Source organism: Symphodus melops, assembly GCF_947650265.1.
Source record: "Symphodus melops genome assembly, chromosome: 6".
In the NCBI taxonomy this organism is placed as follows: domain Eukaryota; kingdom Metazoa; phylum Chordata; class Actinopteri; order Labriformes; family Labridae; genus Symphodus; species Symphodus melops.
In genome coordinates, this window is record NC_136696.1 from 16,740,660 (window position 1) to 16,767,448 (window position 26,789).

Below are 26,789 nucleotides of genomic sequence, written 5' to 3' on the forward strand. Positions count from 1 at the left end.
GTGAGGCACAAAAAGTCTTTTACCTTACTGTCTTCGCTGCGTCTCTCCTGCCCTCTGTGGTCCAGTCCAACTCTCTGTAAGGAAAAGGAGTACCTGTAAGTCTGTGCATCCCTGCTGAAGCAACTTAGCACAGGTATGTCTCTTTTTGTCATTAATTTAAAGTATTTTGATTTGTTTTGATCTTGCTGGTGCTAAGTGAATGTTCGTTACATAACTGCATTAGAGATAAATGTTTATCAGGTCCTTTGAGGTAATTCTCTATACAGTTTTCCGACTGGGGTACAACAACACAATTCTTACAAGTTATCATTTTGTTGGTTGCTCAACTTTAATTCCCACCCCTCCACACATGTACTTAAAAAAACTCATATTCTAAAAGATGAGGAAATGTTTCGTGTTTCAAACAGTCTGTCTTGTTAGACTTATTATTTTAGATAAACAGCCTTCTATATTTTTATATACTGCAATGAACCTTCCAACCTTGTAAGATCAGGTGCAAGAAACAGCAGCTGCATTGTGGGGACCATATGGTGCAAACTGTGAGTCATTCGTTTTCACCTCTGCAACAAAAAAATGTGGAAAAGACAAAAATTGACAAAGAGACATTTACTGTATACATTTCATGTACCGTGCTCCAGTAGTTATCATTTTTACAAGTTCATAGCACGTTTCCTGTTTCTCTTTTGTACGGGCACTTCAAAGATAAAGGAACACTTTTACACAAGAGGATCAGAATAAAAAAAACATTCTAAATATTTTGTGATAATAATAATAACTTGGTATTATCAGAGTAGTGTTATGGCACATGCTGTTCTGTTTCCCTCACTATCAGCTCCTTTTAACATGTTTTAATGGCAGCTTCTGTTTGAGATGCTGTCTTTCCAAGTACCCTGAAAAACACGGAATAACTGGAGAGCAGTGTTTGATCACATCTGCTGACTCAACCGCAGATACTCAATACCTCTGATGTCTGTGAGGAAAAAAAATCTAAACACTTTTGCACTTGGGACCTAAGTCTTGTCGTTGGAACTTTTCTCCCATGCATTTTGCTCACCTGCACTGTCTGAGCATGACCTTGGCACATGATTCTCACCTCTGGCAGCTCACAGAGGAACAGCAGAGGTCCACGCGTGACGCTTCAACTTCACTTCTCCCCGTCCTCTCCCCTCCATGTCAGCAGGTTTGGCAGGGACAGCGGGTTGCATATCCTGTGTTAAAGTGTTAGTGCCAGGCCAGCAGAAACAAGAGAAGTCACTTGACACTAATGGTCATACAGCGTCTATAAGCACATTATTGCTTTAAATACACCTTATCACAGGATTTATGAGCACGCTGCCTTGGGGTTTATGTGTCTATGAGGTTTGTTTAGATGATTTCTCAGCTGCACCTATTTATGTATATTACATTTTACTGCACAAAGTGTCTTGTTATGGCTGTTCAATAATTTCCTGTATTCTGCCTCCCTGACAGTTTTGTTCTGGACTTACTGACACTTCTCAAAAAATGACTGGGAACCATCAAGCTGACCATGAAGCACCAGGCAACACTGTTGCCCCAACCCAAATGCCAAAAACCACTCAAGGCCAGAACCAGTCCCACAGCCCCAATAAATTCATGAGTGAACTGCACAGGACCCGAAGTGAGTTAGACACCCTCGCTCATTCGTAATCATCATGGACTTTTAAAGTGGTACTGATGCAAGAGCAGACTCTGTGCTCCAGTCTTGAAAATAAAGCATTATTATTATTATTATTATTATTATTATAACAATAAGTCAAATGAAAAGCTGGACACAATGACAGTAAGCAAAAAGTCAAAATCATCTCAGGATATATTTAGGGTTAAAAACGGTATGCTTAAGTTTATACAAATCGTTTTTTTATCATGTACTGTATGTGCATGTGTTTTATGTGGGTTGCAGTGCCGTCGTGGGGTGTTGCTGCACTATGCGTGGTGAGTTTGTTTGTGGTGCTGTCCTGTGCTCTGTGCGTGTGGAAAAAGTGCCAGAAAAAGAAGGACGAAGAAAAGGACAAAGAAAAGGACAAGAAAAAGGGAAAAGGGACGAGCCAGGGGGACTATGACACTGAAATGAATGGAAGTTACAACAAGGTAGAACACACACACTCACACACACACACACACACACACACACACACAGATGTATTGTCCTTGCAATGTATCATGGTCCTGACATCCAGGTCAGTGTGTGTGTGTGTGTGTGTGTGTGTGTGTTAAGATGAATGGATGTGTTGAGTCCTCATGCTGTAATAAAGTTGAAGATCTAAGTTGAGTTGCTTTGGTAGGTCAAATTTAGACATGTATATTGCGTGATTAAATTAACTTTAGATGGCAACATTTCCTCTATTTGATTGCCTATGGCTGTGTAATGCTAGGCAACATATAGGAACACAGCACAAGTAGTAGCTCCACAAGTTGACATAAGGTCTTCTTTGATTTAAAGCCGACATATTTCACCTGCCTGTGACGTGTGTCTCTGTTGATGTGCAGCCGCTGAAAGATGAAGGCAAAAGAGAAACAGAGCTGTCGGATAATGAGCCCAAGGAGGAGGAGAAGCTGGGCAGGCTACATTTCACATTAGACTACAACTTCACTGATAACACGGTGAGATGCTGCTATTCACTGAGACGTCTTTCTGCCAACTCTTAAATGTCACATCTGAATATTTTTCATTACTGTCAAACAGCTAGATTCTATTTCCTTGCCATTCTTCTCATCCTAGCTGGTAGTCGGCATCTTGCAGGCTGCTGAACTGCCTGCGATGGACGTGGGCGGTAGTTCTGACCCTTACGTCAAACTCTATCTGCTCCCAGACAAGAAGAAGAAATTTGAAACCAAAGTTCACAGAAAGACTCTTGAACCCAACTTTAATGAGACGTTCACTTTTAAGGTAACATCTAACCTCCTAGATGAATAAATCGGGTTATTTAGCCTGACTAGCAGCTCATGGTGCATGTGTTTCAAAGTGAGTGTGCTTTGTAGGTACCGTACACTGAGCTGGGCGGGAAAACGCTAGTGATGACTGTGTACGACTTTGACCGTTTCTCAAAACACGACGCCATCGGAGCTGTGAAGATACCAATGAGCAGCATGGACTTCAGCCAGTCTCTGCAGGAGTGGAGGGATCTGCAGAAGGCAGAGAAGGAGGAGGTGGGAGCACACTGTGAGAGGGGGAGAGGAGTTGAACTTGGAAAAAGGATGCACAAGTATAGTGTGGAAGATGCAAATTGTTAGTCAGAAGAAGCTACTTTTTAAGATGCATTTCCTTTTACTTTATTGAACAACGTCCCTTTCATTTATTTGATTTTGGAAAAATCTTAAACAGTATTTTTTTTTTTTTTAAATTGAGGGTTAAATTGAGCTTCATTTCAAAAGCAAGCTTATCATATCAGTTTCTTCAACGTGCTTTTGAGGTGCCTTCTCTTGAGAAGACCATAGCTTTTTGTGACTTTGTTTTCTAAATGTGACCATGAAGACAGTCAAACAAGTCCCCAACAATATTCTCGCTCTCTTTGTGTTAGAGTGAGAGGCTTGGAGATGTGTGTTTGTCCTTGAGGTATGTGCCAACTGCAGGGAAGCTGACAGTTGTGATCTTGGAGGCCAAAAACCTGAAGAAAATGGATGTGGGTGGATTATCAGGTGAGTCAAACACTGAACATATTTCCATTTACATGAATCGAAAGTCGATTCCTTCACTATAAATGTTAATCAGCAACAGAACAAATTAAAGCTTTTTTAACAGCTTAAACACTTAATGTAGTAAGATATATAGAGATATGTCTTTATATGTTTGCTGTGATTAATGGCCTTAAAGCTATTATTTCCAGGCAATTTCTATTCTTGCAGAAACTATTTGGAGCTACAAAAATGGCTGTTGTTGTTTAATGACTGATAGAGCAACTGAATCAGTGCCAGGCTGTTGCATCTGTAGCTCTGCCATGAATGCCATCTGTTCTCTCCATCAGACCCTTATGTGAAGATCCACTTAATGCAGAATGGGAAAAGACTCAAGAAAAAGAAAACAACAATAAAGAAAAACACTCTGAACCCTTACTACAATGAGTCTTTCAGCTTTGAAGTTCCATGTGAACAAATGGAGGTACACAAAGTTGGAAACACCAACACACACACACACACACACACACACACACACACACACACACACACACACACACACACACACTTGTATTTAATCAGGAATGCATTCATTTATGTGTGTATTTTACATTTTCAGAAAGTTCAAATTGCAGTGACTGTCTTGGACTATGATAAGATTGGGAAAAATGATGCCATCGGGAAGGTGCTGCTGGGAGGTAACAGCACTGGGAAGGAGCAATGCCATTGGTCAGACATGCTGGCTAACCCCAGGAGGCCAATTGCCCAGTGGCATAGCCTTCAACCAGAGGATGAAGTCAACGCGCTTATTTCAAACAAGAAATGAAACATTGACATCCAAGGACAATGAAACCTTGTCACATTTACACCCACTACTCCAAGTTTATGTTCATATCCCCTCCTTTCCTCTGAATCCTTTTTAAGGTACTTCAATAAGTAAGTCTGCCCAATCATAACATATTTAACCCTTCATGGAATCCCTTGTGGACTGTAAGCCTAATAGATTTTATTTTGGACCTGCTTCAACCTGAAATGCTAAAAAAAAAAAAAAGGAGTTTTAAACAAAATGTGTATCACTATGCACATTGCTATTTCACCAAATGAATTTTCTTAAATCATTGGGTGAAGTTCAGTTTGTCTACATGCACACCTCAGCAGATATTCACGTGATCATCCTGCAGAGGGAGCCAATCCAAAGGACAATGTGAAAAGTTCCTCATGTGACTGCTGTCATTGCTGTACTTTCATGACGTTCTTTGTTCCCTTTTTGAAATTAATTAATTGGTTCTTTTCAATTTAAAAAAGCAAGAAACTCTTCATTCATTATGGTGTTGATGTAAAGTTAAGAATGAGATGCCTGACAGAATAATTTCTTTGCAGCTTCAGAGCCAAAATACAAGAAAATGCCAGAATCAAGAAAAAGAACACAATCAATTATTCAACCATTTTCACAGCACACACTTTTACTTGTGAAAGAAGTAATAATCTCAATACTTTGGCCCAGTTTTAATTAAGTATCTTGTACATTTTATTAATCTAACTGAGGTTACAGTGAATGAACTTCAATATAAATTAAACACGAACATGCAGTAAATCGTGGATTTCACACATGCGTCTGTTTTATTTTGACCACGTGAGAAAGGGTGGATACAATTTTCCATGCTGAATGCTGCTACTGTCAAATTGAAACAACAACAAACAAACTGTAAGGCGACCCAGAGATTCCAGCTCAAAAGGTTTTGAGTAGTAAACAGACATAGCTTAAAGTCTGCTTTAAACCATGTACAGTATGCAATAAATACAATTTCTTAAATTTCTTGTCTTCATAAATTGATTGCTTTTATGACTGAGCAAACAAAACAAACATTTTCTTCAGAAATATGGATCAAAACATTTAGGTAAGAAAATGTGTTGTAGTGGCATTGTCACTGCTAAGCTTCATTAGACCTTTTAAAAAAGTCCTGGGACCAGATCATGTGTTTGACTTCAGGGAAAAGGAAGGACTCTGTTTAAGTTCTTAGCTCCTGTGTGAACTGCCAGAGTCTGGGTGTGTGGGGAGGAGAGATGACTGTCGTATGGCTTGTCACTGTTTCTCTCTGCAGCATTATTCCAGTGTCGCTCTCTCAAACAAAAAAACTACATATTCATAATCAATCAGAAATAAACAATATATACTCAAAAGCAATGCTTATAAAAGATAATAATACCAACAAAGAAGAACCGACTGACCTGTATGAAGTTCTATTCAGAGTCAGGGGGTTTCTTCAGCAGCATGGCTGCGGGAGACTTCTTCTGGACAATAACATCTGTCTTCTTGGAAAACCTTTGAACCAAATCAACAAGACATGTTAGTTCAGATACAACAGCCAAAGTCTGTACTACACTTTGAGAGGACAAGGATGACACTTTTACTTATGTAAAACTCCAACAGCAATCTGGCAAAACATAGTTAAAATTTAAATGCAGTGTATTTGTATCCATTCTCCTGTGTCACTATTGCGACACAGTTAGTAATGCAGACATGTTTGAGGGAAATTGTAATTGATTGAATTAAATAAAAAAATAAAAAAATAAAAGCCCATCCCCATCTGCCTCCCACACCCACAACGGAGAGCCAGCAGGGAGGTCGGAGGTCGTGGTGACCTTGGTCGGAGGTTGTGGCGAAGGGCAATGTCAACATAAATGCTGCTACTATCAAATTGAAACAAGAAATAAACAAACTGTAAGGTGACACAAAGATTTTAGCTCAAAAGGTTTAACTGCCTTAAACTATGTAAAGTATGCAATAAATGTCATTTCTATTGAGTAACTGACCCTTATAAAACATTAAAACATCTGAGACAATAGAGACGGACTGGCTTTGTCGCTGTCAATATCGGAACATATAGGCGAATATAAACAACTACTTGTGTATACATAAATACATTTTTCACGCGAGTACCTTCTGCCTCTCACTCCCACCGAGCAGGGAGGGATACAAATACACTTAAATTCAGTGTACTTGTATATGTTCTCCGATGCAACAAAGTAATGCAGACATGTTTGAGGGAAATAGTAATTGTTTGATTGAAAAAAAAAATACTATTTTTTTAAAATACACATTTTTATGCGTGTCCTCTCTTCCTCTCAAAAATACATTAGGCAAAATGTGCCAAACAAACAAAGAGACTGAGCTCTAAACAATACCAGTCTGTGCCCTTCAGCTCTGTGATAAACTGTTGAGCTCCAAACTCAATCTACCTCAGAGGCTCTCCAGCCTCCTCTTAAGTAGGAGCTGGAACCAACCATAAGGGTGGGGAAATCAATTCACTCTCAGGTGATTATTATCGGTTCTACAAACAACACAAACTATCTGCAATAAAGCTAAAGCATGTCAAACTACATTTCAGTTAAGTAAATACTGATACTAAAATACTAAAACTGCCTTTTAAATAACATTTTTAATCTCAACAACCTAAACATCCCTCCACTTCTACCAAACGGCACCTTCCACTTGACACCCCCCATTAATTACATGAACCCAAAGCTGGGTTCAGCTCTGTTTGACACTTCCAAGTTGAGAGAGAATAGTGCACTCAAGTCTGTGGAGCAACAGGTGACTGGCAAGTCTAAGTCTAATATTTTTTACATCAACCTTTTTTTATGACGGTAATCTATGCATTTTCTTTTGTCTTATAGTTTTCACTCCTTATTCAATCTGGTCTGGAACAACTAACTGAATCACTCACTACTGAATGGATTTTGGCTGACTGTCAAACTATGTATATTAAGCACGTAGGGAGGACTGTTACAATAGGCTCCACTTAAGCACATCAGTTATATTCATTTATAATAATTGGTAGGCCTAATGTACCTTGAGATTTTCTTTTAAATGTAAGGTGCGCTACAAATAAAATGTATTATTATTATTATTAATTAATCGCTCCAAGCATAGGCTGTCTTTATCTCTTTAAGTCTTAATGTTTACTGTACCTATTTAAGAATATTATTAAATCCCAGATAGATAGATAGACAGACAGACAGACAGACAGACAGACAGACAGACAGACAGACAGACAGACAGACAGATAGACAGATAGATAGATAGATAGATAGATAGATAGATAGATAGATTGATAGATTGTCCTCTCACCATTTGGCTGTATTCTTTTTAATCTAAATACAACTAAAACTGCCCAGAAGTAATATTTTTACACAATGCAAATCTTAGCCTCACTCATAAATTACTTGTTAAAATCAATACCTATCTATCTATCTATCTATCTATCTATCTATCTATCTATCTATCTATCTATCTATCTATCTATCTATCTATCTATCTATCATTAACATAACATGCATAATTGACCTCAACAGTGTTTCTGTCTCTCTGGATTACTTTGCTTGCAAATTGTGTTTTGTAATGTAGCATCATAGACTGTAAATATTACGGGCAGCATACACCCACAAGTTGTCATTAACATTACAGTATAAAAAAACTCTCCTTTGTCAACCAAATGAAATTGTTGAGTTAAATTATTCACACTTTCTTTATGTCTTGTGACCAGACAATAACTGCTGAATTCAAAAGCAGAAAAAAGATGCAAAATAACAGGAAGTGCTCATCAACTAAAAACTGGCTAATTCTATTGAATTGGATTCATTAAATTCTTCATTTAGAATTACATCAACATAAAGAATATTTAATGCAACCAAAATAATCAGATACTATCTTAAACATTTTTGTTTGAAAGTTACTTAAATAATTGCCACAAAATCAATGACGCATTTATTCTGAATACATTTGATCAGATATATTAAGTTAAATGTACATGACTACAGAATCATTTATTAGTGTACCGGGTCCCCCCATGTATTTCACATGCCCCCCTAAGACTAAGGTCTGAGCCTATGCATTATAACAATGTGGAGAACAGAGAAGCGTATCTTTGTCAAATAACTCCCACTACAGAATCCATGTTAAACGCCAATACTTGCTGCGTTTGTGCTGCAAGTAAACAAGAAGCATGTTTCATAGGCCTACTCATCTTTCAGATTTCAGTGGAAACATAGAAGCCCCTGTCAAATGATGCTCCCGGTAGAGTGCTTATCGATGGGTAGTCGGCTATTATTCAATATTATACCAAACAGGCACGAACCTCAGCCTGTCAGCTAAATGATGTCGGAATGAAAGAGAGGAAGTGTTGGCTTACCTGCCCACACAGGTGTATGCTACTCGTCACCTGCTCAGGTGGGCTGTCGCCACCAGGTAAGTTTAACAGTGAGGACCGAGCATCGTCCCGGTGCTACCACACGTCCTTTATCCTTTCCTCCCGGGACAAGTGCGATGCACCGTTAACGTTTCTGCGGGACTTTCTTTCGGACTCTGAGATGAACTTAAAGTGGACAGTGGAACGATTTCTTCTCGTGTCGTTTTCAGTCTCCCACTTGCTGTTACTTGAGGGTGAGTTTGCCATTGTTTTTTTTTCTTCTCCAAACTCTTACTGTACTTTGAAATATGTGTAAGCAAGGTTTAACATCATTGTAGGGCTATTAAACGCTCTATTAAAGGTACAACGCAAACACGTTATTTTTTTACCACTCTCCATACCACCCCATTACGTTGTTGTTTTTTTTGTTTGGCACATTACTTCTGTTAAATTTAAATTCTGTCACCTTTTCAGGAGCTCAGAGTCGACTTTTCGGGGCAGAGGGAAGACTACAGAGGTTAGTCAAAAGAAAGTCCATTTTCTTTTGTTTATGATCAGGCTAAAATACAAGTTGGACTAGGCCTAATAATGTGTAAATGAATATTCCCTTTTATTTTTTAACATGTTACCTCAAGTTTATAGGCTGGAAGTGAGTATTGCAATTACGCTTCCTGTCACTAGAGAGTGTAAAAGAGACAGGATATAGGTGTGTTTCTGTGTGCTGGTGAAGCTTCAGTAAGGAGTATGGAGTCTGGATTCAAGTGGTGTAAAGTGCACTATAAAGTCTCCCCTCTGACTGTTTCTCTCCACTAATGTGCATGTTTGTGTGTGTGCAGAAGGGCTAATGCACTTCGGAGGAAACGGGATCTCCTTGGGGAGGAGGTGGGTACACTACACCTAAGAGAACCAGAGGAGGTCAGGGCACCCTCATGCGCACAACACCCTAACAGGCACAAAGATGTCTTTGTAAAGAATGAGACACACTCACTGACACATCCACTTTCTCTCACTCAATTTGATGCAACTTTTAACTTACAGGTACACCACCAATTGTATAACACTGAGGTTGTTAATACTTGAGATTTGTTTGTGCACCCTAACTGAGTGTGTGTGTGTTTTATTGTTTTTCTCCTAGACATACAGACCACTGCTGTCGGAAAATACTCTGTCACGCAGCATTTTGCACAACTACACAGCCAGAGATGCGTCTTCAGGTACATTTTCTGTCTATAAGGTGGCCCAAAATTAATTCAGGAAAGCATTCAACTATAATTACCAAGAGTGATTGACTAATTTAACTTTTGTAATGTATTACATTGGGACAGTGCTAATCAACATGTCAGCAATATGCATCTATGTAAATATGCCAGAAGAACCTCAAAAGGCAAAGTTCATCCTTAGTCTTAAGGATGGTACTTACCTAAAAAAAAACATAAAACAAATTTATAGTTACAGGATACCTCACAGGACCAAACACACACAATTCATAACTCACAGAGAGTTTTACAAGCATAATGGACACAACTTGGGTTTGATTGTGTCTTTCCCAGAGTACTGCGGCTGCCTCAATGGTGGCTGGTGTCAAGACAGTGGTGTGTGTGACTGTGCTCAGTTCCAAGCACTGGGAGATCGCTGCCAGATCAGTGAGTAATACACAAACAAACACTCACACACAATTTGCACATTTTCCTTTGGCAACAGCTATGATACATCACTCGTAAACGTAAATTATTGGAAAGTAAAAGTACCATTCCTGCAACAGGCTAGCTACTTAGCATACATGCAACCTTTCATCAACAGTATGGAGTTACATACTCAGGAAAATGACAGGAGGGAGTTTATGTATACAATTGTTCTTGTGTGCACTTTGGACTCTCCAATCATTCAGCAAATATTAATTATCCACACACACACTATATTAATAAGGAGTTTTCCCTCTTTATCTCTTCATGTTGATACCAATCCAACAAAAGCTACACACACACACACACACACACACACACACACACACACACACACACACTGTTAGCATGGCCTTTTTTTTCCTTCAACAGCCGATATAAAATCACTTGCACTTGGGTAATAGTGTAATTGCTGAGTGATGGAGTTTCTGGTTTCTATGTTCTGAACAGACTCCTTATACAGTTTATCTGGAGATCTGAGGTCAATTAATGTAAGGACGATTTTTCATTTCAGCTCCCTAATTTAGTGTTGACACATGTGTTGGGATTAATATGGTTACTATAAGGGCTTTGCAATTTAGCTGAGGATTTCAATCAAACCCTGAAATAAACTATTTACAAAAGATAAAGAGTTATATTTTATAAATAAATGATTCAAATGATTTCACGAAAATAGGTTTTGAAAACAGAAGTTTATCTGAACAAAAAATAAAAAAAACAATTTCAGAATGCTTCATCCAAATAAGTAATCATGCATTTATTTTCTACAGTCAGGGTAACAAAGTTCCTCCCTTACAGCAAATACTAAAAAAACGTCTAAAAACACAAATTTGAATTATGTTTTGTTTTGTTAAAACATGAGTATTTATCATGGATAAAAGAAAAGGATAATTAAAAAAAACCAAAAACAACTGTTGCAGAATGATCCCATACACATGACATGCCACTCTGTAATAAGATTGAAAAATGTGACTCACTGTCATCAGATCCCTTTCCCTCAGATTTAGGAGAGAGTCTTTGGCAGCATCTTAGCAAATCAAGCTGCGGGGATTTCCGGTAACAAAGGGCGTTTTATAAAAATCAGTTATTCATTTTCAATGTTTATGTTCATTGAAATAAAAGATCCCGAAGGATACACGTATATCAAATCGATGAGACGTTTTATTTGACATCACAGGTTAGCAAAGCATCAACCTCTGAAGAAATGAATTCAAGTCATTACATGAAACTGATCCACTTCATCATAACAAGATGAACTGCTCCCTTGTCTCTCAGTACCTAACCAGGGCCAGGATAGAGATGGCATTTGCAGGTCGTGGGGTCAACACCACTACGAAACATTTGATGGAGTCTACTTCTACTTTCCTGGAACCTGCTCGTACATCCTGGCCCAGGATTGTCATTCCACTACACCACAGTACACAGTGTGGGTAAGAGCATACAAAGAAAATTATCTACTGTATCATTAATATTGTGTTTTTCACCTTAACTTTATTTTACAATAAAAAAGCAGAAAACAAAAAAAAACACATAACCAATATCATCACTGTTATATCTCGCAACTTAAATCATTTGAAATAGAATTAAGATAATGCTTGTATAACTGTTGGTTTTGTTCCCTTCACCGTTTGTTTTGTCACACACACAGAAGATGTACTTGACATTTTTCTTGGATAACTTTTAAATTCTCTATGTCAAGCAGACAGTTGGTTCCTGACACATGAAATATTGTTTCAGTGAAAATATATGGAACAGGAAACTGACCTTTGTGAGCTGTCCTTGTTTTGACACAGTTCATTGAAAATGAATTTCTCAGCCTTGCAGCAAATGTGGTACATCCTCAGAGTTTCTTTGGCATTAAAAATACTGAAGTTTATATTTGTGACAATTTTTTAAAGACTTGCATCTTCACAGCTATCATATGAGCTAGCTAGTGAAGTCTTATAGACGGACTGACAGATTGTTGGATTTGTGATACCATTTGTTCTTATTTGTGTGTTCTTGTTTAGGATCCATAATCCAGTATTTAAAAAGATCAATAGAGACAGTTTTCTAACAAAAACACTCCTTTTTTTAAAATTTAGAACAATAACACAAAGCACGTATTAAATGAAAATGTGTTTGTGTTAAACAAAAATTTGTTTTCAACCATATTTGAGTCAAAGCAAAGTTCCTGAATTGTTTCCACTCAGTCCCATCCTGTGATATTATTTTTTACTGCTTATTTTAAATTGAAAGCCAAGGCTCTCAGTCTACAGACAATTGCTTTCTTATGATTCCCCCTTTTATAACAAGTAGTTTATTCTTTTGCATCATTTTCCTTTATGTTCTCAGGTTCACAACAGCAGGGTGTGTGACGGCAATGTGTATTTATGCCCAAGAGCACTCAGTCTGTTCTTCCCAAATGAGGAGGAGATCCATATCTCTGGATATCAGGTCCACCAGGGAGGCCGCAGGTTTGTTTGTGTGAATCTATGTGTGTGAGTGTTAGTGTTTGTTTGTTTTCCAAAGATGTAAGAAGAAAAAGACAGATGGATTTTAAGAATCTTAAATCAAGACGGGAGACTACAGTCCTCCTTGACCTTATAGGGACGATAACACACAGTTTTTGTTTGCCCAATCTACACCGTGTAAAGTCCCAGTATATTGTTTTAAGCATGATTTCAGAACTAATTATTTGTTGCTCTCTTGACAAGCCTCTCTTTGAAATATCAGATTAAGTCTGCCTCAGACCATAGGAGGTGTGTTCATTGAGCGACTGGCCGATTACCTGCTGGTTAAGAGCGTGTTTGGCTTCTCTTTGGCCTGGGATGGAGGTTCAGGGGTCTATCTAAAGATGAGTGAGGAGCACCAGGGGGCCCCATGCGGCCTGTGTGGGAACTTCAACCACCTTGCTGGTGATGACCTCACCACTTCCCGTGGTAAGACCGGCCTGACCGGCCCCTCATCATTTTATCCCTTCACTCAGCACCCACTCACCGCAATTATTATTATTATACACTCAACTCAAATTCTGGCCAATTGTAGAAGCAGTGGAGCTTGAAAAGATGAGAGTGGAAGGATAAGAGAGAACTGATAGTTTTGGTTTGAATGGCTGAAAGGAGCTGGAGTTCTTCCTCAGATGACTAGTAATATGAACTCTTGCTCCTAACTTATTCGATTGAGAGCTGTCCAGTAGAGTGAGGATGAGCTTACAGAAAAAGAGTAAACAATGCGAAGACACTGACTTTCAATATTCATTTACTCACATGGTTTAATTAGACTTTTCCTTGGTACCAGATTTAGTCCGAAAATACTTTTGTTTAATATTTGATGTTAATGTCATTCAATGAAAGATTAAAAATATAAATAATTTTGTGCATTTTTGAATGGTTCTATTTTTGTATAGCATTTTTTCCCCGCTGTGTGTTTCAGGTCTCGCGACAGTCGAGCCTGCGTTGTTTGCTAACAGCTGGGCAGTGGACCTGCCTCATGAGAGAGCCTGTCCATCAGTAGATATTGACTTTAACGGGCCCTGCCATTCTGAGTCAGATATGGACGTAAGAACAACACAAGCATTCTGCCTGTTCAGCTTTAGATTTTCTACCATTTTACTGTTTGCTTCATAAAAAAACAGCAACAACATTATTTTGATGGTTGAGTTTTAAGACTGAGTTGTTTAATGTTTATGACAGGACTGCAGCAAAGTGTGTTATGTTTCTGTCATTCTATTAAGTATATTGTTTTTTTATCATAATGCATGTATAATTAATATTTGCAGGATGCCATAGAGAAATGCAGTGCACTTCTCTTCTTCCCATTTCTGTCCTGTCATGAAAACATAGACCCAAATCCCTTTGTTGCCAGCTGTGTGTCTGACCTCTGCCTGTAAGTGAAACATCTGCATTGCTAATTGAAATATGAACCCTTTCTTCATCCTGTTTTCTATGTGCTTTGGTGTTGTTTCAGTATGTTTTTTTCCCCCTTTTTTTTTTAGATCTGATGATGAGGAAACATTTTGTCGAGCCTTAGTCGAGTACACTCGAGCCTGCTCACACGTTGGCTATCCAGTAAGAGAGTGGAGGGACAGCTTCCCTTCTTGCTGTAAGTCAACAATGCTGCTCCACATTCTCAGTGAATACACATATCTATTTTGCACATAGCATTTTTAGCTATTTATGTCATTTTTACACATTTTGTTGTGGAATATGTGTCAACATTTATTCACTGCTTATGCTTTGTAAAATGCTTGTGTTGTGCATGATTGTGTGCTTAGATGACGGCTGTGAGGAGAGTTTTGTCTATAGAGACTGTATCAGTTGCTGTCCACCCACCTGTACATTTGAGAAAGACTGTCTAGGAACCAACCTGCATTGTTTGGATGGCTGCTACTGTCCTGATGGTATTTATCAATCAATTACCTGGATTATTTATTCATTTTAAAGTACAGGGTATTAAGCAAGTAAACCACTGCCACACCACAGCATTTATAGTCTAATTTGGAACGCTGTTCCCTCGATGGGCCTATGAAAAAATCCTAGTAATATAAACGTGCCTTTTTTCTCAGGTCTTATTCTACAAAATGGAACATGTATTGCTGTTTCCCAGTGTCCATGTGTTTACCATGGGACATCATATGTACAAGGACATGTGTTAAGAGAAGGATGCAGTATATGGTGAGTGTTGACATGCAATAATTAGCGAGAATACTCAGAAGCTTTTCTGTTACGTCACTAAACTGTGTTTTCTTTAGTGTGTGCATGGGAGGAGTGTGGAACTGCACTGAGAACAACTGCACAGGTGACTTAACAAATACAGTGAAAGAAGAGGAAAAAGCTGAATTGACATTCATTACCCCCTTTCTCTCCTCTTAGCTGAATGTTCAGTAGTAGGTGATGTGTATATGACGACATTTGACGGTAGGATATTTCTCCAGCCGAGGGCATGTCAGTACGTCCTGGCAAAGAGTCGCAGCAGCAGCAGCAGCAGATTCACAGTCACATTGCAGTATACAACCTGTGCAGAGGTAGTATGCATAATAATTTGCTTACACACTCACACAAACCAAACAACCCTGCAAGGTTCTTTTGATGTATACATATCTTTCCTCTTCATATTCTGTGTGTCTACAGCAGCAGGTGTGTATTCAGTCAGTGACTGTGGTGTTGGATGAAGATGTGACCCATCAGATCACTTTGACCAGAGAGGGGGAGGTGATAATTGGTATAAACCCTGGGCCCGTCTTGCCATATGTGGACGGTAAAGAGTTTGATACAGCACAGATTTGTATTATAAGTCAAATTTGGATCGATCACGCTTATTGAATTCCTCTTTTTACTATAATTAAAAAAAATAAACCACCTACTCTCTTTAGACGACATCAGCTTTAATATTTTGTTTTAATGTCTATGTCTGGGACTGTACTTTTAGATGCAGTGGAAGTGCGGAAGTTGACCTCTGTGTTTACTCAGCTGAAGGCAGGGATCGGTTTGAGGCTGCTTTATGATGGTCGAGGTGGCCGGGTCTACCTGCAGTTGGAAAGCCAGTGGCGTGGACAGACACAAGGTCTTTGTGGTACCTTCAATGGAAATCTACGAGATGACTTCCTGTGAGTCAGTATTTCCTGCTTTAAGATAGATGGTAAAAAAAGTAGATTTAGCTTCGAACGTGTGTGTGTGTGTGTGTGTGCTTCTTTGTGTGTAGCTCTCCAGCTGGTATGATTGAGGGCACTCCTCAGCTTCATGCCAATGCTTGGAAGGTTTCATCTGCTTGTGTCGCTCCAGTCAACCTGCCAGTCATAGACCCATGTGAGATGAATCAGCGCAATGGTAACTACTTCATTTTTTTTTTCATGTACTTGTTATTTTGACCGAGTATCTTATCTTGTTCAATGGGATTCTGTTTTTGTTGTTTGTATATATTCTAGCATTCTATGCATCCCAGTGTGATGTGCTCCTGGGGAGTGTGTTTGCACCGTGTCACAGCCACATTAGTCCAAATGTCTACCAGCAGCAGTGCCGCTACCAGGCCTGTCGTTGTGGGAGCAGCTGTTTGTGCACAGCACTGGCTCACTATGCTTACCTCTGCTCTAAACACGGAGTCAACATTGATTTCAGAACACAAGTCTCCGAATGCGGTGAGTGCTTAGCTTCTGTGTTTTTTATCTAAAGGACTTATATAATGCTGTATGGACGAGGGTCGCTTTGTTTGTTTTAAAATCGGAAAAACTTAATTTTCCATCACATTTTAATCACAACTCGGTTGGCACAGTTCAAAGAAGGTCAACCCTTATTGATAGAGAGGAAAATTAATTCCTTTATGCGTTGTTTGGTACAAGCCCACGTGTCTGTGTGTGTATGCAGGGGTTGTGTGTCTTGGAGGCATGTTGTACCACTCTTGTGTGTCGTCGTGTGGGCGTTCATGTCGTGCTCTGTCAGACACTGAGACGTGTAACCCTGACGACTGTGCCGAGGGGTGTGGCTGTCCAGTCGGAAGTTACCATGACGATGTCCGCCAGCGTTGCGTGCAACTGTAAGACTTTCTTATCTCATACGTCATCCTAATGATGGTCATCAATTTCTATTTGACAAAACATGCACACTCTGGCAAACACGGCGACACAGAAAGCTGCATCATCATTTCATGTAATTAAAAATAATGTCATGAGTTTATCCCCAGGTCTCAGTGTCACTGTTACTCCATGGGTGGTGTGTCACAGCCAGGGGAGGTGACTTTCAGCGCCTCTGGCCCGTGGTGAGTCACTGCAGGCCTTGACTGAAAGAAGAAAAGTTCATTTGGCTGCTTTCCTCGCTGCACACTTAGTACTGGTTTTAGAAAGCAACAAAAGCTTCAATGATTATCGAATGAGAAATAGAGTACTTGTGTTTAACAACATTACTCTCTGCTAAAACACTAACCCCTTTGCTCTCCCTTCCTGTCTCTTCCATCAGCCTGTGCAGAAATGGGAAGATGGAGTGTGTGCCAGAGGAAAAAGGTAACCTCTTTGCACTCCTCCCTTCCTTCAGTCCTTTCTCTCGTTCATTACGACTACAAAGTGCCGTTTCAGGCTGTGTCCCTCTTGCTGAAATCAAGAGCCTTATGTCTGTGGTTGTAGCTCGTTTCCCATGACTGACTGTTGCTGTAGATTTTGAAGGCAAGAGGGGCATTGATTTTCTTCAGTGTGCTGTGCGTGTGTGTTTGTGTGTGTGTGTGTGTTTTTTTTGTTGAGCCAGATAGTGTAGAGGTCGGTGAGTGTCCAGAGGGAAAAGTGTACCACAGCTGCACGGAGCAGAGGGGAGGTGTGGCCTGTGCACCGACCTGCCGTAACCTGATGTTGAACCTTACCTGTGCTCCCAGCACACCATGCATCCCTGGCTGTGTTTGTCCTTCTGGGTAATATAAGCACAAGCTTACTTCCAATATAGCTGCGCATTTAAAATACCATATAACAGTTTTTTTCCCCCCGGTCTACTTTATGAAACATAAGGTTAGTTTAATGGGTCTCATTACTTCGAGGGAGTTGCTTTTCTGTGTTTTTTACAGAATGGTATGAATATGTACTTGCATGCTCTATTCTTGCTGGTCACCAGCGTTGTGAAATGACAGCAGTGCTGAAGAACACAGGGTTCGAGATTACACCTGACCTGTACCCATGATTGAAAGACTCCCAGCCAGCTGGAGGAGATTTAGGAAGAACTCAAGCATTTGCATGTTATTCTTAACACTGAAAATTGATGTTTCTTTCTCCACAACCTTAATGTCTTACAATACTTCATTGTGAATACACACTTCAGGGTACACACATGGTTCACTCACTCATATATTTCAGGTGTTTGCATGGTATGTACCATTTACTTGAGTTATGTTTTACCCATGAAGGCTGATGCTGCACCATGGAGAGTGTTACTACCCTGAGAACTGCCCCTGTGCCTGGCTCGGCCTTGAATATCTGCCAGGAGAAACTGTGGAAACATCATGTTATAAATGGTACAACTCTTAATTGTATTTCAACTGTAAACAATAACATTTATTGTACAAGTCCTTGCTTTTCTGAATCTAAACAGTGTCATTTTCTCTCTAGTACTGTTATGTGTTATGTAAAGTCCTGGCTTTATGCAATTTGCAATTATATTTTCTGAGTGTCGCGAACATTTTGCTGCACTTATGTTTTGTCTTAGCGTAGCGTTCTCATGTGTGATACACCTTGTCTGTTTCCTCAGTGTCTGTCACCGGGGCTTCTTTAACTGCAGCTACTCACCTTGTCCAGCTGTTTGTACTGTCTACAGCGACAGACACTACCACACCTTTGATGGCCTAGAATACGACTACCACTCTGATTGTCAAGTCTACCTGCTTAAAGTAAGTAGATTGCATGTGTTGATTCATTTATGAACACATTAGTGTCACATGTACAACAATAGGTGATCATCAGTTGGTATCAGAGATGTTTTTCTGAGAACTAGCGGAGCAAAAAGACAAGTAGCCTGGACTTTCTAGCCAAAACTGATTAGGATCTTGGAAAGAAGATCGAAGCTTATTTCTAATCTTGGAAGAGAAAGTGATTTTAAATTCGAGCAGATTAGGTGTGTATGTGGGTGTGCTGGTGGGTTTTGCACCATGGTAGTGCTAGTCACACAAAGAAACCAGTGTTCACTTCAAACCCCACGGCTCCTTTGCTCCCAGGGATATAGAATTAGAATTAGCAGACCAGACATAGCAATTCAGACAGACTGCTGGCTAGCCTGCAGATCTGAAAAGAAAGGGGAAGCAATTCAGAGGTTTTTCCTTTTTTTAATAGCCCGGAGTTGCTTCCTTCACGTCTTGTGAAAATTAAGTTGTTTTCTATGACAGGTTTTTCTGACTGTTTCTGCTTGAAGGGAAATTGTGGACGAACAGTTAGTTCTTTGGACACTGATTATTAAAATATGATCAGACTTCCAAACTGTTTTTTTATACCTCTCTCACCAGAGTGCAGGAGAAACCGAGGTGTCCATTGTTGCGCAAAACAAGGACTGCTATGAGAGCGGCATTGTTTGCATGAAAATACTGGTCATTCATGTTGGACTGACCAAGATCTACTTCACTGACAACTCTGGAAACCCTGTACGTACTAAACAATCACCGTCATGCACTCTCTGACAGTCAAGCTACCTATCTTTTTCTCTGTTCCTTCACAGGATTCTATAGTGATAGTAAAGCTTATGAATAAAAAAAAAATCCAGTAATTTTTGCCTTATTTTTTTCTGTCACAGAGCCCGTCCACGGTTGTAGGTCGGGGGTCAGAGTTTGAGATTTGGAAAGCAGGCTACTACACTGTTGTCCACTTCTCCAAACAAGACCTGACAATCCTTTGGGATCGCAAGACAACTGTCCATATCAGAGCTGGCCCTCAATGGAAGGTCTGATATATATATATATAATGAAAGTGACAAAGTTTTATGTGCCTTCAGTTATACAGTGACGTATACTACCAGAAAATGTACCTTCTGCTATGTCTGCTATTTCTCTTCAGGGCCATCTCAGTGGGCTGTGTGGCAACTTTGACAGTGTGACAGTGAATGATATGACCACCTCTAGCCACATGGAAGTCAATAATGCACAGACCTTTGGAGATAGCTGGGCCCTGGGACAGGTCTGAGTCAGCTCAGCTCCTCTCCTCACTTAATTCTCCCTGTACCCTCTTTCCTCTTTGTTCAACAGTCTTTCACTAATCTTTAGCCCTCTGTTCCAAATGTAATTTATCTGTTCCTGTGTCCCACGAGCCCACTGTGATATTTAAGAGTAATCAGACACTCCATCACCCTCTGTGTGTGTATGTGTGTGTGTGTGGATTTGTTTGTGTGTTGCAGTGTGAAAGTGACTACGTAATTGAGCGACCATGTGAAGGGGACTTAGGCAGACAGCCATACGCCAAGAGGGAATGTGCTCTCCTCTACAGTGATGTGTTTGCACCTTGTCACAATGTGGTGAGTGCTACTCACAGACACAGACACACATGTACAGTGTGTAAGCAGCCTTAAAATTGTGACCATACTTGAAGAAGAGGATTGGTGGTCTTATTACAGATCCTTGTTAATTTACTGTTTGCCAGAGCTTAATACTGGGTACAACAACAGATTTCAGGCTCCACTCATGCACACAGACATTAAACGGATTTCTTTGGTACAGTGTAGTATTTCTTCATCTGTCCAGCAGATGGAGCCATGTGTTTATGTACAAGAGTTTAGACCTTTCTAGATGCTGTTGTTGGCATTGCATCCCCTCTTAAGCAAGTCCTGAAATGACTCAGGTTTATAGATTAGCACATGAAAACATTGTTTTTTGCACCTTGTTTATAACGGGAAACACATTTATGGAATGTTGTTGTTTTTTGCCTCATGTTTTTGTGACTTATTCTTATTTTTAATGTAGAACTAAAGTGTAAGATAACCGTTCCAAGTTTTTCTGAGTAAAAACATCACAAGGTTGTATTCAGAATAACATAAGAAAGAGAATTTGTTTTTATATTGCATCCTAAAAGGCACAGATGTCAGAAGCAGGATTTTTTTATAACCAAAAAAGAAAATGAGAACTTGTCCACCTTAGCATATTAGCATTAGCACACAGGAACATCTACTAAATATGAGTTTGTTATATTACAAGCCTGTTACTCATAACACAGTTGATGCTACATTTCTAAATAATGAAGTGTGTATAACTGCAGATAGTTCCAAAAGAACTGAGGCCCAGCCAACCAACAGAATAACTAATTGCTGGTGCATTTTGTCTGACTGTCACTCAGCTCATCATCTGATCCTTTCTGCACTAGAGTTTGACCCACATTCTGATATCTCATCACTCGTTCCCAGTCTGAATTATTGAAACTACTTACCCTCCACACAAGACCTCCCCTAGTTTGCCCACGTGCGATTTGGCCTGGTTCGCTTTGTTATTGTGTGTGTGCTTTGTATATTTGTGTGTATGTGTTTTTATATACAGTATATATTGATATAAATGCTCTGTGTACTCTTCAGGTGGATGTGGCCTGGTTCTATAGAAACTGCCTTACCGACACCTGCAATTGTAACCGTGGAGGAGACTGTGAGTGTCTCTGTACGTCCATCGCTGCATATGCACACAAGTGCTGTCAACAAGGGATCACAATACACTGGAGATCGCCCTCTGTCTGTCGTGAGTACACACATCCAAAAAAACAAAGACGTAGTACTAGTGGTCTTCTTTTTTTGTCGACTGACCCTTGCTGACCTCTATAACCTTCATTTACAAGTCTGTCTTGCTCTCTTTCAGCCTACGATTGTGAATATTATAATCAAGGTATGTATCCTTGAGGGTTAGTTGTTTTCATAGAGCTTTTTGTCAATTGCTGCTCCCAAACATACACATGCCCGGTGTCTCTAATGTCAAAACATGAATTTCATTTTTTTGCTTCTCACTTCCCACAGAGCTAGGAGATGGCCCGTTTTCTTTGGTGAGTGCTGTTTATAATGACACAGTGTTGGGAGTTAATCGTACAAGCAGTTCAGTGTTTCCTCTTGTGAGAGAAAGACCAGGGCAGTTGCCTGCCCCAGGCCTACTGTTCAATTTCATGATCACAGCAGGCCTGCAGAAGGACAGAACATCACGTGAGCATCCACGTTCATAAACTTATACAAATACAGTACATCACTTCTGTTTGTCTTTTGGATGTATTAACACACATTGGCTTAATTTCTCAGGTGTCCCAATGGTGTCGTTGGAGTCTGCAGAGAGGCCAAACTATTTCCTTGTTGCATCGGGTCGCAGCCATCTGCAGTTGGAGCATTGGAGCAGAGGTGCCGAGTTTAGTCACAGGGCCACCTTTATCCAGCATCAGGGGCTGTTTCTGCCTGGTCACACCTCGTTCGAGCTAGTTGGCCAGCCTGGAATCTTCCTGACGCTGACGCGAACTGCTGCCCGAGCACAGCGATATGACACCTCAGAGGGCTTCAAGGCCAGCAGCAGCTTCACACTGGAAGGTCTGAAATGCATGCATATACCAAAAACACAAACAGATGTGCAATTACATTTATGCAAAAAATAACTTCTTAGGTGTTTGTCCTCTCCTCTGGCAGAAAGCAGTTTTGTGATACCTTATCGTATGATGTGTGAGTGGCGCTACCAGGCCTGTGCAAGCCCATGTGTCCACACATGCATTGACCCAGATGCGACACGCTGCCAATTCTTGCCACCGTAAGAGGCCTGTGATTATTAAAAGTTCATTTTTTTAACAAAAAAAAAAGAATGTTTACCTTGAGGGGAATCCTTTTTTTGTAATGTGTGTAGTGTGGAAGGCTGCTTCCCAAGATGTCCCAAGAATATGATCCTTGATGAAGTCACTAGAAGATGTGTCTACACAGAGGACTGTGAGTGCACTCTTTAATGCATTTTCTTTCACATTACATAACACTATTTTTGTTTACAGACACTTTTTTTTTCACCCAAGAAAGTATAAACTTGTGAAATAAATATTCCCATCTAGGTGTGTCTCTTCCTCCAACTCCAACGCCCTTTGCATATGTGACACGATCAAACAGGACCACCACAGCACCGACAACAACTGAAACCACTACAACTACTTCCACTACCACGCGGCTTACAACCACAACTCCTACTACCACCACCACACCAACCATTACTACCACCAGATCATCAACTACCTCTTTCACTACCGTCCAGCCCACAGCAACCACTACCCCTACAACAACATCAGCCATCGAGCTGGTCACTACTCCCCACATTACAACGACAACTACAGCTCCTTCGACCACTACTGTTTCTACTACTCTCCTTTCCTCCATCCCATCTGAGACATCCACGGTCAGCAAGATGGAAGTGACCCCAACGGAAGGTGTCACTACAACAGTCAGAGCAACACCCTCTGCCAGTGCTATTACAGTCCCCTTGACTACTCCCCCTCCATCCCCAACTACTCATGCCTCAACTACCTCACCCACCACTCCTTCATCCACCTCAGTGCCAACGTCACCTTCGATATCATCAGTGACTACAACCCCACCTCCTCTTACCTCGCTCTCCACACAGCCTCCAGCAGTCACAACTGCCAGCACTTCTGCCCCTGCAGCCACAACTGCTCCTCCCTCTTCAACGTTGTATACAACCACGACCATAGAGACCACGACTTCAGCGGACTCTTTAACAGTTGGGACAACAACAGCAACACCTTCTACCACCATGGAGCCCACTACTGAGCCTTTGACCACAGAAATAATCACGAGCCCATACACCTCTCCTGTAGCACAGGAAGTGTCAACCGCACATCCTTTTCTTTTGCCGACCACTCCCTGCACAGCAAGTATTTTGTATTGTAGTAACATTTAAGTACGTAGCCACAGACCCATTGTTTACTAAAATGTACAATGAAACCTTTGATATACAATTGTATTGGGCTTAACAATTAAGACTGTTTTTCTAGATGTACCACATAGTATTTACACTATTTGTAATAATTATTAGCACCGTGTTTGATATGCTGATTATGGATATGAAATCAGCTTTATAAATTCATAGAAATGTTTTTTTTTTCCACCGATGCTTAAAGTCTGCATTACTGTAGCATGCACACATGCTTTGTAAAACAAGGAATTGTCTTTGTCTCTACAGCCTCCGTTCTCCTACCGCATCGATGACTGTGCTGAGCTGTTTTGTTTCAAAGGAGAGCTGCTGCTTCACAACTCCTCTCTGCACTGTCGCTACAATACCACCCCGCCCCAGTGCAGTCTGCTGGGCCTTCCTGTCCTCATCAACACAGACCCCTGCTGTCCACAGTGGCAGTGCCCCTGTAATTTGGATGGTTAAAGCTAAAAAATAACCAGATTTACCTCATGATTCAGTGAAAGAAAGGCTTAGTTGTATGAACCCATTGTTTGCTGTTGTTTTCTGGGTATGCAATTTTTTTTAATATTGTGATTCTCCCAGGTCGCTGCACTATGATGTCAGACCTACGTGTTATTACGTTTGACGGCAACAATGTGGCCTTGTATGACAACGGCTCCTACATCTTGGTTAACCTGCCAAGAGAGACTATTATTGGCACGGTGGAGAAATGTCCAACCAGCCAGGTAATGTTTTAAGCATTAAATATGAACTTTTTCAAACAATTCACACTTTTTTTTTTTTTACATTTGATGATTTATGCTCCTTTTAGAGTGTCAACTCAATCAGAAGAACTGTGAGTACGCTTACCTCTCTTCTCCTTGATTCCACAGAATTGTGAGTGCATTGAAGTTAAAGTTGTCATTTTTTCGATCATCTTGTTGATTAAAGTGTTTTTTTTTAATTACCCACAAGAGTCCAACAGGTGGAACATCTGGTCTGTGTTTCAAGAAGCTGAACATTACAACTTCCTCCTACAGAATCATTATCAACCGTCTTGATCGCAAGGTAAGTCTTGTATTTACTGCTCATGAGTTTAAAATGAATCAATGCAAATAACGTGCTTTTGAGTGCCGTTGTGTCCACCTTTCACTAGGTGACAGTAAATTACAGACCTGCCAGACTCCCATTCGCCCGCCATCCTCTTTATGTGGAAGACACAGGTAGCATGTACCTGATCAACACACCTGGAGGGGTCAGCATACAATGGTACCACAGCACTGGCATCATGGTGTTGCAGTACATTACTTCCTACAATTCATCTGTGCCCACAAGAGGCCTGTGTGGTAAGTCTACACAAGCACACATTCTCACACTAGCTTTGACTAATCTAAGAGCGTGCTGTCAGCACTTAAAGGCTCAGTGTCTAAACAACAGCATCACTTTGACATGGATCCTAATAAAGTATGACAGAAGATGTTGAGCGCCATTTGGTTGAAGTTGGCAATCTCACACACATTGTTTTACTTAACATTTATTTAACATCTTTAATATTAGCCCAAGTACACACCCTCACCAAACTCCTTTATGCCAGGCTGTTGTGATGGGAACCCAGAGGACGACCTGAAGCTGCCCAATGGCACAGTGGTCAGAGAAGTGGGAGACATGATGCTCTTTCTGCAGGCTTGGAGAGTCCACACCACAGATGAATCTGAACACACTCGCAGGGTTGGAGACAACTGCACCACTGGAGACTGCTCTATCTGTCTCTCTATGCTTCGTCAGAGAGCCTTCACACTGTGCCACAGCAAGGTACAGTAGCTGTTTAAACAGGAATTTACAGGCTGGATTGCAATAAAGAAACAGTTTTGTTATTGTGCCTTTGCTGTATGATATCAGAATGATTTTTTGAAGTTTCCATTAAGAAATAGCTTTCACAGATCTGTCTACAGCTGTTCATATTTGACACATAGTTAATTAAAAGTCAGTCAAAAAAATGGTTGAGTCATCTGAGGGTCATCACTGTGGGAAATTGTATATTAGCATTGATGCAGCTGTTTTTTTTGTTTTTAAAAAAACAACAATGTATGAACTTGTTCTTGACCTTGGCCTGGTCCGTATTTTCAGGTCCCTCCGGAGCAGTTCTGCGACATCATGTGGGCAGGGGACCTGCACTACAAGGATCATCAGTGTGACTTTCTGGCTGCATACGTTGCGGTCTGCTACACACATCAAGTCTGCATCAGCTGGAGACGACATAACTTCTGCCGTAAGTAGACACAGGCTAAGAAATCACACATGTAAGCAGATGTCTTTGTGTTTTTCCATTTGCTCATGCATTTCTAAGAGCATCTCATCTTGCAGCATTGCGGTGTCCCCCTGGTAAGGAATATCAGCCATGTGTCAGCACCTGCACCAGCCGCACCTGCCTGAACAGAGAGTACTACGAGGAGACAACCTGCTCCTTCGTCAGAGAGGAGTGTGTGTGCCGCAGTGGTACCATCCTGCACCGAGCAGACTCCCCTTACTGTGTAACTGAGGATCGATGCGGTGAGTGACAGAGTAATTACTTGCCTTAGTCATGAAAAATGCACTGTCAGGAAATCTGCAGAAGTTTTGGACAGAGCTTTGTCTTTATATTGCAACTGGCCTCACATCCACCGGTATCAGGACTATATTAACTTGCCTCCATTGTATATAGTGTGCACAGATAATGAAGGTAACCCTCGGGCCCCGGGTGAAGTGTGGAATGGCTCTGCCCGCAGCTGTTGTCTGTACAAGTGTATGGAGAATGGCTCCGTATTGGCCGTCGAGCCAGACTGCCACTCTGTCCCGACGCCTCTGTGTGAGAGGGAGGGAGAGTATGTGCTGGATGTGCTGGAAGAAGGAGTCTGCTGCCCAAAGAAGATCTGCGGTGAGTTTAGAAATATAGTGTTCTTTGCAAAGAAAGCCAATC

At 40.6% G+C, this 26,789-nt stretch overlaps 2 protein-coding genes and 1 long non-coding RNA gene across 6 annotated transcripts in view; 2 read left to right on the forward strand and 1 right to left on the reverse strand.

Moving 5' to 3' along the window:
* On the reverse strand, nt 1-8,907 carry LOC306826093. Of its 4 annotated transcripts, none has more exons than XR_013779362.1 (8): nt 8,826-8,907; nt 5,863-5,956; nt 3,010-3,144; nt 2,724-2,821; nt 2,480-2,511; nt 1,094-1,208; nt 481-560; nt 1-74 (listed from the first exon to the last, which is right to left on the reverse strand). It is a non-coding gene; the product is annotated as an uncharacterized lncRNA (long non-coding RNA). The 4 variants fall into 4 exon arrangements; XR_013779363.1 differs by having other exon boundaries at nt 2,476-2,511; XR_013779364.1 differs by having other exon boundaries at nt 3,005-3,144.
* syt1b (synaptotagmin Ib) lies at nt 43-5,421 on the forward strand. Its single transcript, XM_079347178.1, has 9 exons — nt 43-133; nt 1,471-1,639; nt 1,922-2,109; nt 2,509-2,622; nt 2,741-2,908; nt 3,001-3,168; nt 3,540-3,657; nt 3,984-4,117; nt 4,253-5,421. Exons 2-9 carry the CDS (start codon nt 1,504-1,506, stop codon nt 4,457-4,459), a joined length of 1,233 nt encoding a protein of 410 aa, XP_079203304.1. The 5' UTR covers nt 43-133; nt 1,471-1,503; the 3' UTR covers nt 4,460-5,421.
* The window catches only part of otogl (otogelin-like), a 22,722-nt gene continuing 4,762 nt past the window's right edge, over nt 8,830-26,789 (forward strand). The window contains exons 1-45 of the mRNA XM_079347153.1: nt 8,830-9,076; nt 9,297-9,339; nt 9,659-9,704; nt 9,958-10,036; nt 10,373-10,465; nt 11,780-11,934; nt 12,839-12,960; nt 13,220-13,425; nt 13,919-14,043; nt 14,265-14,371; nt 14,481-14,587; nt 14,760-14,885; nt 15,051-15,159; nt 15,237-15,283; nt 15,358-15,509; nt 15,616-15,742; nt 15,914-16,091; nt 16,187-16,311; nt 16,410-16,619; nt 16,846-17,014; nt 17,162-17,236; nt 17,434-17,477; nt 17,716-17,875; nt 18,362-18,469; nt 18,703-18,841; nt 19,451-19,585; nt 19,735-19,881; nt 19,995-20,114; nt 20,332-20,448; nt 21,496-21,652; nt 21,770-21,796; nt 21,925-22,104; nt 22,198-22,476; nt 22,573-22,690; nt 22,784-22,863; nt 22,980-23,809; nt 24,122-24,299; nt 24,437-24,579; nt 24,666-24,689; nt 24,809-24,901; nt 24,990-25,179; nt 25,428-25,645; nt 25,961-26,102; nt 26,198-26,383; nt 26,535-26,747. Coding sequence (XP_079203279.1) covers nt 8,842-9,076; nt 9,297-9,339; nt 9,659-9,704; nt 9,958-10,036; nt 10,373-10,465; nt 11,780-11,934; nt 12,839-12,960; nt 13,220-13,425; nt 13,919-14,043; nt 14,265-14,371; nt 14,481-14,587; nt 14,760-14,885; nt 15,051-15,159; nt 15,237-15,283; nt 15,358-15,509; nt 15,616-15,742; nt 15,914-16,091; nt 16,187-16,311; nt 16,410-16,619; nt 16,846-17,014; nt 17,162-17,236; nt 17,434-17,477; nt 17,716-17,875; nt 18,362-18,469; nt 18,703-18,841; nt 19,451-19,585; nt 19,735-19,881; nt 19,995-20,114; nt 20,332-20,448; nt 21,496-21,652; nt 21,770-21,796; nt 21,925-22,104; nt 22,198-22,476; nt 22,573-22,690; nt 22,784-22,863; nt 22,980-23,809; nt 24,122-24,299; nt 24,437-24,579; nt 24,666-24,689; nt 24,809-24,901; nt 24,990-25,179; nt 25,428-25,645; nt 25,961-26,102; nt 26,198-26,383; nt 26,535-26,747 — 6,664 coding nt within the window. The 5' untranslated portion in view covers nt 8,830-8,841. The remainder of the gene's footprint in view (nt 9,077-9,296; nt 9,340-9,658; nt 9,705-9,957; nt 10,037-10,372; nt 10,466-11,779; nt 11,935-12,838; nt 12,961-13,219; nt 13,426-13,918; nt 14,044-14,264; nt 14,372-14,480; nt 14,588-14,759; nt 14,886-15,050; nt 15,160-15,236; nt 15,284-15,357; nt 15,510-15,615; nt 15,743-15,913; nt 16,092-16,186; nt 16,312-16,409; nt 16,620-16,845; nt 17,015-17,161; nt 17,237-17,433; nt 17,478-17,715; nt 17,876-18,361; nt 18,470-18,702; nt 18,842-19,450; nt 19,586-19,734; nt 19,882-19,994; nt 20,115-20,331; nt 20,449-21,495; nt 21,653-21,769; nt 21,797-21,924; nt 22,105-22,197; nt 22,477-22,572; nt 22,691-22,783; nt 22,864-22,979; nt 23,810-24,121; nt 24,300-24,436; nt 24,580-24,665; nt 24,690-24,808; nt 24,902-24,989; nt 25,180-25,427; nt 25,646-25,960; nt 26,103-26,197; nt 26,384-26,534; nt 26,748-26,789) is intronic.

What these genes read in the sequence shown, in the direction of transcription:
- syt1b (XM_079347178.1), top strand. Translation starts at nt 1,504, where the DNA reads ATGACTGGGAACCATCAAGCTGACCATGAAGCACCAGGCAACACTGTT. An exon ending in ATGAGACGTTCACTTTTAAG is followed by an intron (nt 2,909 to 3,000) that starts GTAACATCTAAC and finishes TGTGCTTTGTAG; the next exon opens with GTACCGTACACTGAGCTGGG. An exon ending in AGAAGGCAGAGAAGGAGGAG is followed by an intron (nt 3,169 to 3,539) that starts GTGGGAGCACAC and finishes TCTTTGTGTTAG; the next exon opens with AGTGAGAGGCTTGGAGATGT.